Here is a 13,870-nt window from a genome sequence, read left to right as displayed (position 1 = left end):
CTGCAAAATACTGCCGGAGCCGGTAAAAATAGGCCTCATTAAAGCCGGGGGCTCGATTTTACTGCTGCCCAGCCGGAGTTCCAGAGATATTTGCAGTGTCCCTGGGACTTTTTGTTATTGATCTGTTTTTAAAGTGGACCCTCGGAACTGGATCCAACGGTGGTCGCCAGGTTAGGGGACTCTCAGGAGTTAGATAAGGGGTCTGGTGGCCCCAAACTTTGTTTAACAGGTTTTTTTTAATTTGTGGGGTTAAATGGATTTTTTTTTGTAGTTATGGGTTCTGGAGAATTTATTTACATTTTTTGGGGGGTTAAAATTTAGTAAAAAAAGGTTTAAGTAGTGGTTTTCCCAGGGGGGCTTAAAGGGGGTCTCTGCCGCGGTTTGGAAACAAACCTTCGAGGGAGCAGGTGTTCGAAGGGTTAATTAAAGTTTTGATAGGTTTGATAGCCCAATGCTGATTCGGCATGTATTCCCTCCATGTCCGGGGCCAGTGCCGCTTGCCAGAGGGCTGTTCCGGTGGGTCTCCGTAGGAAGGTGCTGCGCTGGGGGCACGCGTCCGAATTTGCCGGACACTTTGGTTTCCACAAGACCTTACATCTGATCTCCCGATCGTATTGGTGGCCCCGGATGTTCTCCAATACGTGTCTGCTTGTCCGATGTGCGCCCGAACTAAGTGTTCACATCAGAAGCAGTGGGGGCTGATGCAGCCCATGCCAATACCACAGCAGCCATGGGAGGATCTGTCCATGGATTTCATCACCGACCTGCCACCCTCGCAGGGCAATACGGTCATCTGGGTAGTGATCGACCGGTTCTCCAAGATGGCCCACTTCATTCCTATGAAGGGTTTACCCACTGCCGCTACCCTTGCTGCAAACTTCATCACACACATCTTCCGGCTCCATGGACTGCCACAGAGGATCATTAGTGACCGAGGCTCGCAGTTTACCTCGCGCTTCTGGAAAGCTTTGTGTTCAGCTTTTGGGGTTACCACTTTATTCTCATCTGCATATCACCCCCAGACCAATGGTATGGTGGAGCGGGTCAACCAGACTGTGAAGGCGTTCCTCCGGGCATACTCTAACCAGCGCCAGGATGACTGGTCTACTCTGCTACCCTGGGCTGAATTTGCCTATAATAACAGTCTGCATTCGGCCTCCCGGACGACACCTTTCAGCACCATCTATGGACGCCACCCGCGTCTACCTCCGCCAATTTCCCCCGCAGAAGTTCCATCTCAGGTGCAGTCCACAGTCCGTTCCTTTCAGGAAGCTTGGAAGAAGGTCCAGGATCAGCTACGACGAGCAGCGGTCAAGGCCAAGGAGACCTATGACCGTAGAAGACAAGCAGCTCCCACATTCCTGCCGGGAGAAAAAGTATGGTTGAGCACCCGATACCTAAAACTGCGGCTCCCATTTCTGAAGTTTGCTCCCCGATTCATTGGACCTTTTGCTGTACGATCCAGGATAGGAGCAGTGACTTACCGGTTGCACCTACCCAGCCACTGTTGGAAACAGGATACAGTGCTCGATGGACTTTTGGTCTGTCTCAGTGTGCAACCCTTATGTTCAAACCCATTTACCTGGGTAAATAGCAATTTATGCACATAAATCACTTGAAAATTGCTCTCCTCAGTGTGGCTAAATGTATGTGCATTGTTCCGTAATGTAGTTTGTTTTAGCCACATTGAAAGGTGCATTTCAGGGGATGACATGGTTAAGTTGTGGAAGTAAAAGTATGTTTTTAGATCTCATGATCAACTTTATGTGCTTATTTTTCTAGCATATGCACTTTTTTAAATAACTTTTTAATATTTTTTATAGTATTTTACAATTTAGATATAATTATCATACTAATTACAGAAGCCCAGATTTGTTTACTAAAGATAAAAAAGGAGCAAAGGAGGAAAAAGGACCTCAGTAGACTGTGGTTTGTTACACACAACAACAATTTGATAATCACCATAGCTGGGTTACAATATTGCCCATACCTGTTACGCTCTGCTACACTTCTCCGGGATGGGTCGGTTTCTGTTCCTAACCTGGCAGCCGTCATCCGGCTTGGAGCAAGAGCAGCAGCCATCTTGGCTAGCTCAGGAGGGGGCAGCCATCTTGTCTAAACGAGAACAGGAAGGAACTCCATATCTGGTCGTGGGAGGATCTCCTATGGGGGCTGCCATGTTGGATACACCTGAGTTTGGTTTGCTCTGATTGCTTCACTATTTAAAGCACTGCCTCCAGGCCTTCTTTGCTTCGGCCTCAATTGTTCTGAGGAGTTGCTGTCGGAGTGCTGTTCACCGGCTATCTTCTGTTCCTGATTTCCTGTGTACCGGACCTTGGTTACTTCTTGGATTTCGCTTGTTTGCTGCCTGCCTTGACCCTGGACTGTTTTTTGACTATTCTTGCCTATTCGGAGTTCTGGTGCTGGACTGTGTCTGTATTCCTGCCATCCTGGTCAGCGGCTGTGCAACCCCGCCGGTTCCAGAAGTCCTGGTGGCCACCTGCAGCTGAGGGCTCAACTCTCGGTGAACGGTGGTCGCTTCCCAGGTGAAGCTAGGGGTTGTCTGGCTGCCTGACCGAGTACAGCATCTCTCCATCTTCACCGTGCTCAGTCGGGGCACAAGGGCTCACACACTACCGGGTCATAACAATACCACAGTACACAGAATTGACCATCAGTTTAGAAAGAACCTTCAGTGTATTTTGTTAATGTCCAGCTACTCCTAATAACAAAATTATCAACCTCTTCAATTTAATCTTCAAAACCTCTTGCAACTTTGGTCTTCAGTATAAAACAATACTTCATCCACAATTGTTTTACAAAAAGAACATAACTTAGCTCTTTCTTGTAGCAGGAGCAGTCACAACGGGGTCCTGTTTTACCATTTGGCTTCCTCAGGGGACTAAGCTCTAAATATATAAATTGCAAAATATTATTATTAAAAAGTGCATATTCAAGAGAGAATTTTGTTACACTGCTCTTTGGTTTTTTGTTTACACATTTTTGACTGGTATCTCCAGTGTTTTTTTCTACCTTATTTTTCTAGCAGAATTCTATTTGTACAGGTATCCCTAGGGAAAAGTTTTAGCGTAAAAGTATATGCAGTTTCCTTTCAAAATGTATAATCATGGTCTGTAAATCCAGCCTGTAGCTGTCACCAAAAACCTGAGACTTCTCTACTTCCCTCTGCTTTTCAAGAGCCATGGGTACTACCCTCCCCAGCATCATCAGCCATGGCCAGCCTGTGGAGCAGATCCATGGCTCAGGAACAGATGAAGTAGGTGAAGGAGTAATATCAGTGGGAAAACGTACAGGAAGCCATTAACTGTGTGGTCTGTATTGCTGCTTATTGAGCTGTTGATAATAGTGGTAGACTGTCAGTGCATTACAGAATACTTGGTGTTACCAAAATGTCCTGTGTGCCTGGAAATGAATGTTTTTCTCTGTATTACTCTTTGAATAGGAACCTCTGGAGATACTGGCAGCTCAGCCATTGAAAGCGTGAGAGGAGTGAGAAATATTGACATTGTTGTCCTATTACCACATGATCGTTGCACACAAATTCAAGAACGGCAAATGACAACTGTAATTGAAGATAACGTCCATGTGTTTTCTGGTTGGTAATATTATACACCATAGCAATACTGGGATGAAATTTGATCAAATTAAAACGTTACATTGAACTAAAAAACAAGTCTAGAGTCATGTGTGTCTTAATGACTGGTTCAAGTCAAGCCCATAGTAAAAATGTCTGTTCAGTGACCATGTGAAGAATCGCTGGTTCAAACAAAAACTTCCATAGATTATTGACCTAGATGCCAGTGACCATTTGTCAGAATTTGATATATGCAAGAGGTATCTTGTTATTTTATGTTACAGCACAAACAAATCACATCAAATGATTTCTCCAAGGATAAGCAGGATCTACTTCTTACCGATGGGTGACGTCACCCCATTGTCTGTTCCAGAAGCTTTTGTAAGTGGCTCATCGTGTACGTGCATATCTTCATGTCTGCCATCATCAAGCGGAATCCGTTCGGTCTTTAGTTTTCTGTGGAGTAGTGGGGATGTACATCACTGGTACTTCCACATAACTTGCATGTCTCTTCTCCTTATCACAATATGTGGTGCTTTTTACATAGAGTTTCTCTGTGTTAGTGCTTTTGCATGGGGCCACTACCCTCCTAACATCCCTCATATTTCCTTAGTCAAGTTTCTTGGCATTTTTGAGTTTGTTTTCATTTTTGTGATCCACTAGGTCCTGTAGGGGTATAATCAGGAGGACAACTCCTAATATATATCCAGAGGTACTTAGCTGACACAACACTACTAAATAGTAATTATTCTGGACTTATGTCTAGGGGAAGCGTACCTCTTTGGCCCTATGGCTAGCAAGCTGTGCTAGAAAAAGGAACAATGCCACAGATGGAATATATATTATTTATTAGGTAAAGAAATATATATATATAAATAGTTCTGAAGCAAAATGCAAAGCAAAATACAAAATTCCTTGCCATAAAAATAGATTATCACCAAAGTATAGATAATGATTATCCTAATGGACTAACTAAATGAGTGATTACACAACCAGTCACAATACTGACATCCTAATGATTATTATGAGAACTTCCACCACACGTCTTATGCAAAATACACAGTTAGCAGCTATATTCACAGACCATACGTCATGACTTAAAACCCATCTGTCTCAGACAAAAGCCATGAACTAGTTACACCCTAACTAATAGGTAGTAAATCCTGTTATCTCACCCTTCAGTCTGTGGCAGACTTCCAATGGTAAAGGAGCAGATTCCTCCTCTGAGACTCAAGCTGAAGCCTCAGTGAGTCTCTCAGTCCAGGAATAAAGTCCAAGGTCTGTATTCTGGATGCAGATGGCACAGTCTTTAGGTAAGGCCGTATGTTGTAGCTGAGCAAACCTTGTGAGTTTGTTACTAGGTATCCAGTTCACTGGTGTTTAGGAAATCAGTCTCTTGTTCTCTCTCTCAGAGCCTTCTATCCTCCTGCCAGTCTTCTGGTCCTCTTTCTTTCTCCAGTCTAGCTTTTCATGGGTCAGATGATACCTGTGGACCAATCACAGACAGTGTAATAATGTCCAGCCAGCTTCATAGTCATGAAGAGAGGCATTTGTTATAGCAAAGAAACTTATCAATGGCATGCAAACCTCCCTGTCGGTTCTCATACTCCTGGAGCCAACTGTGTCGCTCTCCTCCATTCTTCCCAGGAGATAACTGGGCTAGTTTGCAACAAATAATATGTCCTTGGATGAAGTCATCATGGTATGCTCAGCAGTAATTTTTCTTTTGTAGAAAAGCTGGTTTCTGATGGTTACAGATGCATGCAGGCCACAGGCTGTAAAATCCATATTGTTATAACAGAATGGCTCGGCTTGTATAGGCCAAGACCAGCAAAGGTGAGATCTCAGGTAAATACTCCTACAGTCCCCTTAGGCCATGGGCATATGGCTGTGGATTTTTTTGTTTTCATCAAGAGGTTTGATTTCCCTTTTGCAATTTTTTCTGATATGTTACAGAAAAATCCCAGTGGTTTAAAAACTGCTCCAGTGCAACAGGACCATGTCCCTCATGGATAGTCATAAAAGGTGCTGCGGTGCTTTGGGCCCAATAAATAAATAAATTGATAAATAAATTGAGTGCCCTCAGTGTGGGACCTAGAGTATCTGAGTGGGTAAAATATTTGTTGAATGGTAGGAGACAGAGGGTGGTGGTAAATGGAGCGTGCTCTGAAGAAAAGGAGGTCATCAGTGGAGTACTGCAGGGATTGGTCCTAGGGCCGGCTCTTTTTAACGTCTTTGTGAGCGATATTGCCGAAGGGCTGTCTTGTAAAGTTTGTCTCTTTGCGGATGATACTAAGCTCTGCAACAGGGTGGACACCCTGGAGGGTGTGAATGACATGAGGAAGGACCTAGCGAAGCTAGAGGAATGGACCGATATTTGGCAACTAAGGTTTAATACCAAAAAATGCAGGGTCATGCGCTTGGGTCGCAAAATTCTGAGGGAACGGTACAGTATAGGGGGTGTAGTGATTCAGTGTGTGAAGAAAGAGCGGGACTTGGGGGTGATTGTGTCTGAAGACCTTAAAGCTTTCAAGCAGGTAGAAAAAGCGACGGCCAAAACCAGAAGGATGCTTGGGTGCATAAAGAGATGCATTACCAGCTGGAAAAAGGAGGTGATAGTGCCGTTGTATAAGTCTCTGGTGAGGCCTCATTTGGAGTACTGTGTGCAGTTCTGGAGGCCGCACCTATGGAAAGATATAAACAGGATGGAGTCAGTCCAGAGGGCGGCTACGAAATTAGTAAGCGGTCTTGAATGCAAAAATTATAGGGACAGGCTTATGAACCTCAACATGTATACGCTGGAAGCAGTGGCGTAGGAAGGGGGGGCGGTGGGGCGGTCCGCCCCGGGTGCACACCACTAGGGGGGGTGTCGTCTCCGTTGGTTCCTTGCTCCCTCTGCCCCGGAACAGGTTACTTCCTGTTCCGGGGCAGAGAGAGCAAGGAACCAATGGAGCCGACGCAGCTCCCAGCGACGTGGACTCGGTGGCGGATTGGCCCTCCCTCCCGCCCGCCCCTCGCTTCTAAACTAAGTAAGATCGCGCTCCGGGGGAGGGTGCGCACTGGAGGGGGGGGTGTGCGCCGAGTGGGGGGGCGCCGTGCTGCACCCGGGGGGGGGGGGGTGCGCAGCGGCGACCCGCCCCGGGTGTCAGCCGCCCTCGCTACGGCACTGGCTGGAAGAGAGGAGGGAGAGAGGAGACATGATAGAAACGTTTATCTCAAGGGCATTTATGTACAGGAAGAGAGCCTTTTTCAAATGAAGGAGAGCTCTGAAATGAGGGGGCATACGACAAAGTTGAGAGGCAATAGGCTTAGGAGCAACCTGAGGAAGTATTATTTCACAAAAAGGGTGGTGGAGGCGTGGAATGGCCTCCTGGTGGAGGTGGTGGAGTCGAGGACTGTTCCAGAGTTTAAAAAGGCATGGGATAAGCATGTGGGATCGCTTAGGAACAGGAAGAATTAGGGGTTACAGAGGATGGGCAGACTGAATGGGTCATATGGCCTTTATCTGCCGTCATGTTTCTGTGTTTCTATAATGATCCCTCTTCTTGTAAACTCTGTTTACAGATGTCAAGGATAGATATCAAGGGTCAAAAGAAGCAAATAGGATGGATTTTTTGGCACCAAGAAGTCTGGTCCATTGACTTCAGCATCAGAATCATTGACTTCAGCATCAGAGACATTGATCTCTATGACTTAGGGAGCTGCATTGGACATTGGAATGGCCTCCACATTGACATTGAGAGGGCTTTCACTTTCCTCACCATCAAGTGTTCATAATGGCCACTGTGATTAAGCATTTTCCAGTCCTTTCCCAAGGGCATTGAAGGACTGTCCTCATTGACTCCAAGGGTGTCCGATGCCATGTGTCAGGTGGAGGCTAAGAAGCATTGGTGTCGATCCCCCTCAAAGCACGGTATCAAGATCACTAAGTCATTGTGGTCACCAGTGTCCTTGAAGTGCCCCTAATGTGAGAGCTGCTTACCCTCTCGGGAAACAAACAGGGTGTGGTAGCTTCCATCTTGTTGAGACCTGGTCACTGTTACTTCCCAATGGCTTTGAAGAACATGACCAATCCAGTTGAGCCCCAGCTGCTCAGGGCAGTGCTCCAGGAACAGATGGAGTGCTCATTTGCTGGTTCCTCAGGCATTCCAGCCTCTTCTGGAGGCCCATACACTGCCTGTGGGAAGCACATTGACCCTGAGGCCTCAAAGAGCATCAGATTCAGCATGCATCAAAACAGTGTCTATTTCCAGTCTCTTGAAGTGGGGAGGGGAGAAACCTTGTTTGTGCACCTAGAATCCCCAGTACCTCAAAGCCCATCAGGCCCATGCCTGACCACTGTGTCAGTTTTTGAGGCAGTCTTCAAGGCAGTACTTTTATGAGTGTGGTTCTGACCACTTCTGTGTATCTGAGGAAACACCAGAGGTCCTGTTGGAAGAGGTGTTCCTTGGTCTTCCCTCAGACCCCTCCTCTCCATGTGAAAGAAGAAAAGTCACCTCCAGAGGAACCCTCCTTTTTGACTTTGTATGGGACATGGCTATCTGATCCATTTGATTTGGAAACTGAGGATGAGCCCATGGCCAATATGCTGGCACCCTTCATTTTGATGTCCCTCCCCCACAAAGAAGCTGTGACAGTGTCCCATGAACAGGATCCTTAAGCTTGTACAGTTAAAACAGTGGGAGACCTTCTTTTTTGAATAGCAGGTCAATAAAAAGGTCAACTCTATGTATACAGTTCAGATGGCTCCAGCTTCTTCACCATTTCATGGTGGTGAAATCCATTCTCAGAAGAGGCAAGACTTCAGAAAAGCCAAAACTCACTCTTCTGTGTCCACGGGAAGACAGGCTCAGATCTTGGAGTCTTCTGGGAAGAAATTCTTCCAGAATGCTATGCTCGCTTCCTGCATAGCTTCTTACCAGCTATTGTTGAACATGCACTTGTGGAACATTATGCACAGTGTGGCAGAGTTTGCCAAAACTCTCCCTTGGGAGAAAGCTGAGTAATTCTGTCAGCTAGTAGCCACAGAGTGGGAGTGTGAAAGTGCATGGTCCAGGCAACCTATGATGCTTTTGGTATGGCATCCAGAGCCTCCTCCATGGGTACTGGGTTGTGCAAACTCACCTAGAACATAGGAGAAACTGAGCTGGGGAAACAGTCTTTTTGGTGACAAAGTGAAGGAAGTGGAGGACCTCGTCAAGAAGTGTTCTGAAACACTTGAGTCACTATCCTGGCCCAGTCCTAGCTCAGCGTTCATGTCCAGGAAGTAATTTGGCAGAGGGCAATGGAGGACCTATTACTTTCAAAGCTGTAGGCGCCCTCTCCCGCTTCAACCACTCTGGAACATAGTATCATAGTAAGTGACAGCAGATAAAGACCTGAATGGTCCAACAGTTATATTCATGATCAATTCAAGATTAAGTCAACAGTGAATGTAATATTATATACTTGATCATGGTCTTCCTTTGATGGTTCTGGGACATAGACTGTAGAAATCCGCCCGGCTCTGTCCTTGTGTTTCAACTACTGGAACAAGCAGGGCTTTCGCTCCCATCCGTGGCAGCAGATGGCCCAAAAGTTCCAACCAGCTTCCCAGTCAAAGCAAGGGACGAGCATTTAACTGGCTCCAGGAGAGCTTAGTCACGATTCCTATGACCATCATGGATGACCTTCAGATAGGAGAGAGGCTGAGTTTTTTTTCCAGAAAAGGTGGCCCCTTGTAATGTCAGACTGGGGGTTCTCAAAATAGTCCAGGCAGGCTACATACTTCAGTTGGATAGATTCCCTCCAAACTGCCCACCAAAAGCATCAAAATTATGTTCTCAGCACCAGGATTTGCTTAGAAAGGAATTGTCTTCTCTTTTTGCAGGCCTATGTAGTTGAACCTGTTCCATTAGGGGAAAGGGGGAAAATATTTCCTGGTCACCAAAAAGATGGAAGATTCCATCCATCCTAGACCTAAAGGCACTGAACAAGTTCAGGATGGCTTCCCTGGGCACCCTACTCCCCATGATTCAGGAAAAAGATTGGGTGTGCTCTCTGGACTTGAAAAATGTCTATATCTACATACAGATACATCCCAGTCACAGGAAGTATCTGCGATCCCTAGTAGGGAAACATCACTACAAGTATTGTATTTTGCCATTCAGCCTCGCATGAGAACCCAGGGTCTTCACAAAATATCTAGCAGTAGTTGTGGCATCGCTACACAGACTAAGAGTGCTCATATTTCCTTACTTAGATGATTGGCTAGTCAAGAGCACAGAGGAAGGGGCAAGAGAATCAGTGCACAGAACCATTCAGGTACCAGAGCTACTATGGTTTGTCATAAACTATCCTATCGTTTAATGTGAGCAAGTGCAAGGTGATGCATGTGGGAAAAAAGAACCTGAATTATAGCTACGTCATGCAAGGTTCCACGTTAGGAGTTACGGACCAAGAAAGGGATCTGGGTGTCGTCGTTGATAACACACTGAAATCTTCTGCTCAGTGTGCTGCTGCGGCTAGGAAAGCGAATAGAATGTTGGGTATTATTAGGAAAGGTATGGAAAACAGGTGTGAGGATGTTATAATGCCGTTGTATCGCTCCATGGTGCGACCGCACCTTGAGTATTGTGTTCAATTCTGGTCGCCGCAACAATTTAAAACTGATTTAAAAACCTTCTTTGCAGAGGCATACACCTGACCTCTCTATACTGGATGTAAGATAAAGGTACACAGCTTATCCCTTGTGGGTTAACCCCCCTCCATTTTTCTTTTGAAACATTGTAGTTCTACCTTCCTTCCCTCTGTCTATTCTGTCATTTTTAAAAATATTATTTTTCATTGTTTTATATTATACTCTATTATAGTTTGTAAGCCGCTCAGACATCATATTGATGGGCAGGATAGAAAATGTTTAAATAAACTTGAAACTTCAGAGATCGACTGGCAAACCAGATTATTTTGATCAAACATTGTACTATGTCAACAAGCAGGGAAACACAGGTTTGTACCTCCTGTGTCAGGAGGCAATCAGGATGTGGAGATGGGCCATCTCCTAAAGGATGGTGCTCAGAGCAACTTAGCTGGCGGAGAAAAACTGAGTTGGATCATACAGCTGGACAAGTGGTCTTTAAACATTGGCGTCACCCAGAAGATCTTTCAGATTGGGGCACCCCTTTGATAGTACTTTTTGCTACTGTCCTCAACACAAAGACCCTCAGTTCTGCTCTAGACTGGGATCACACAGCAGACTAGTCTTGGATGCTTTTCTCCTTGATTGGGGAAAGGGTCATCTGTGTGTGTATCCTCCAGCACCTCTCAAAGCAAAAACTCTCCTGAAATTTAAGCAGGATAGTGGAACCATGATTCTTATCACACCCATGACAGATCTGATTCCCTCTACTTGTGGAGCTAGCATGTGAAACTCTGTGGAGACTGGAATGCTTTCTGACCCCCCCCCCCCCATCACTCAGAATGAGGGGTCTCTTTTACCTACTGACCTCCAGTTCCTGTCCTTTACAGCTTTTATGTTGAGAGGTTAGAAGTGGACTTCTTGAACTTACCCGAGGATGTCTCGCAGGTTCCAGTTGTTTCCAAGGGAGATAGACCATAACGTTTTCAATGGAAGAGGTTTGCTATCTGGTATGAGCCTTTTTCCTGCCATATACAAAAACTGCTTGAATACCTTCTACACCTATCAGTCAGATCTCATGATCAACTCAGGGGCGTATCTGACTTTCCCTGGTAGGGGGGGCCAGAGCCCGAAGTGCGGGGGCCATTTTTTGCCCCCCCCCATAGGCTTCCATTGGCGGCACAATGGGGTTTGGCGGCGGTAGCGGGGGCCAGGGCCAAACGTAAGGGGGCCAGGCACCCGTTGGCCCCATTACAGATACGCCCCTGAATCAACTCTGCAGGGGTTCATCTCAGTGCAATTGGAGCTTATCACTATGTAGAGGATAAGCCCATCTCTGCTCAGCTAGTTGCTTCATTAGGGGCTTGCTTCTACTGATATCCCCTATTAAATTCTTCCCACAGTGTCAGGGGATCACAGTGTTGTCCTTACCTAGCAGACGAAAGCTCCCTTTGAGCCACTTTATACCTGTCACCTGAAGTACCCGACCTGGAAGGTCCTGGTTTTTTTTATGGTCACTTCAGCATGCAGGGTCAGTGAGCTACAAGCTTTTGTAATTGATCCACCTTAAAAATAGAATGGTTTTGTGAACACATCCTAAGTCCTTCATAAGGTAGTGTTGGAGTTCCATCTTAACTAGTCAGTTGTTTTGTCAGCATTTTCCCCAAAGTCACGTGCCCATCAAGGTGAAAGCACACTGCACAACTTGGATTGCAAGCGAGTCTTAGACTTGTGTCTGAAGGGGACTAAAGCCTAAAGAAAGGTCCATCCAGATTTTTGTTTCTTTTAATCCAAACAGGATGAGGACTGCTATTGGTAAACACACTCTCTCAAATTGACTAGCAGACTGCATTTTCTTCACTTACACTCAAGTTGGACTGACCCTAGAGGGTCATGTCATTAAAGCCATTTAAGAGCCATGGCTGCGTCACTCCACACATTCACAACTCATTACTAGAACAGGTCTCCTGACACAACAGCCAAAGTGGTAATACAGGCTGTCAGGATTTATTTGGGATCTAAAATTCAACTCCACCCCCTTAGACTCAATTGTTTTCTGTTCCAGGTTGTCTAAAGAAAAATCTTAAAAAAAAAAAAAGTTAACTGTAATTGGTTTGTTTGTTTCAGGCTCTTGCCTGTTGCATTTCCCCCCTTTTTTAAAGACAACCTGTTAGCTAAGGATTCCCATCAGTTGGAAGACTATATCTTGCTTGTTCTTGGAGAAAGTGAAGTTGCTGACCTGTAGCAGGTGTTCTCTGAGGACAGTAGGATGAGTATTTTCACTGCCTTGCCCACCTCCTCTCAGAGTTGAATTCTATCAGCTATTATATATTATATCAGACTGAGCTGGTCATATGCAAAGAGGACAGGCAGGAAGGCATGCGCATTTGTGCTGAGTCATTTCCAAAGGCTTCTGGAATAGAAACACGGTGGGGGGGGGGGGGGGGGGGGTTATTTCCCATACTGTACTCAGTCAGATAATGTCACCCATCAATAAGAATATATATCCTTCTATTCTTGGAGAACACAAGCTTTGTAATGGCCTCCCACTGTGGAGCTATGGCTAACATGGACAATATAACAGTGGCCAGTGCTACTAAGTGAGTAAAGGACAACTTTAATGACTTCAAAACAGACATTTTGAGCCATACAACATTCATTTATTTTCTGTACCTAAAGCTTCATGTGTCCCAAAGTGAAACCCAGAGAACTGCTTTAGAAAATTGGGAGATCAAAGTACTTTCATGATCCTCAGTGGATAGTGCTGGGGTAGAAATGGATTTCATTCATTTTTGTGTCAGACAACTGACAGAATATGACGGGAACAGAGATCACATTAAGTGAAAGAAGCTAAAGGCCTTACTGTTTCAGAGATTTTGTGACAAGGAAATCTTTGAATGATTTTATGTATTACATTTTACGATTTAGTTTATTTTATGATTTCAAGTGATGATGTTCTCTTCCTGGGTTTGTCTCCAGCTTCTTATTGTAATCCATGGTGAACTTATGGTATGTAGTGGAATAGAAATGGATATATTTTATTGTATTGTAAGTCTGAACACAGTCTGTCACAGTGAAAACATCCTTTTCATAAAATTGTTGCTGTTTATTTTTAACATACAGTCGTTAATTTTGAGAACATTATTCCATTCTTTTTTCTCTTCCAACAGCCGAAGGGACTTCGGATGACCTGGATGAAGTGATAAAGAAACTGTTTGCTGACACAGAGTTTGTCAGAAGACATAACTTAATGAGTCTAAATTCTGTGAACTGGGCCCGGATTATGGTCCAGATTGCCCATTTCTTCTATGCATATTATCAGTGTGTTCCAGCTGTGGAAACTGATGATCCATTGCCCGTTGTGGAGGTGGTTGTGCCTACAGGTGGAGCGGGAAATATTACAGGTTAGGAAACTAAACAGATTGTTTTGACAGCATTTGATAAAGCTCATACTGGCCAATTTGAGGCTAATATTTTCATTGAGGCAAAGTCATTCAGCGCTTCAATCATTTGCTTCAAGTGACTTGCTTGGCATAAACCTCATTAGTTTTAAATCCAGTCTATTAAAGCTATGTGCTTCATCTTTCTGTTTGAAAAAAACAATGGTTGCATTAGAGAATTTGCAGGCTGGATGGTATACAGTGATTCAAAACAGCTAT

At 45.0% G+C, this 13,870-nt stretch overlaps 1 protein-coding gene across 3 annotated transcripts in view; it reads left to right on the top strand.

Annotated features, from left to right (window-relative positions):
- The window catches only part of THNSL2 (threonine synthase like 2), an 82,284-nt gene that overhangs the window by 40,841 nt on the left and 27,573 nt on the right, over positions 1-13,870 (top strand). For all 3 annotated transcript variants that reach the window (XM_030192566.1, XM_030192567.1, XM_030192565.1), the window contains 2 exons: positions 3,464-3,616; positions 13,382-13,615. In XM_030192566.1, the coding sequence (XP_030048426.1) occupies positions 3,464-3,616; positions 13,382-13,615 (387 nt within the window). The remainder of the gene's footprint in view (positions 1-3,463; positions 3,617-13,381; positions 13,616-13,870) is intronic.

The sequence above is a fragment of the Microcaecilia unicolor genome, chromosome 2 (assembly GCF_901765095.1).
Source record: "Microcaecilia unicolor chromosome 2, aMicUni1.1, whole genome shotgun sequence".
Taxonomy (NCBI): Eukaryota; Metazoa; Chordata; class Amphibia; order Gymnophiona; family Siphonopidae; genus Microcaecilia; species Microcaecilia unicolor.
Note: the sequence above shows the minus strand (reverse complement) of the source record. Positions and strands in the feature narration are given on the sequence as shown.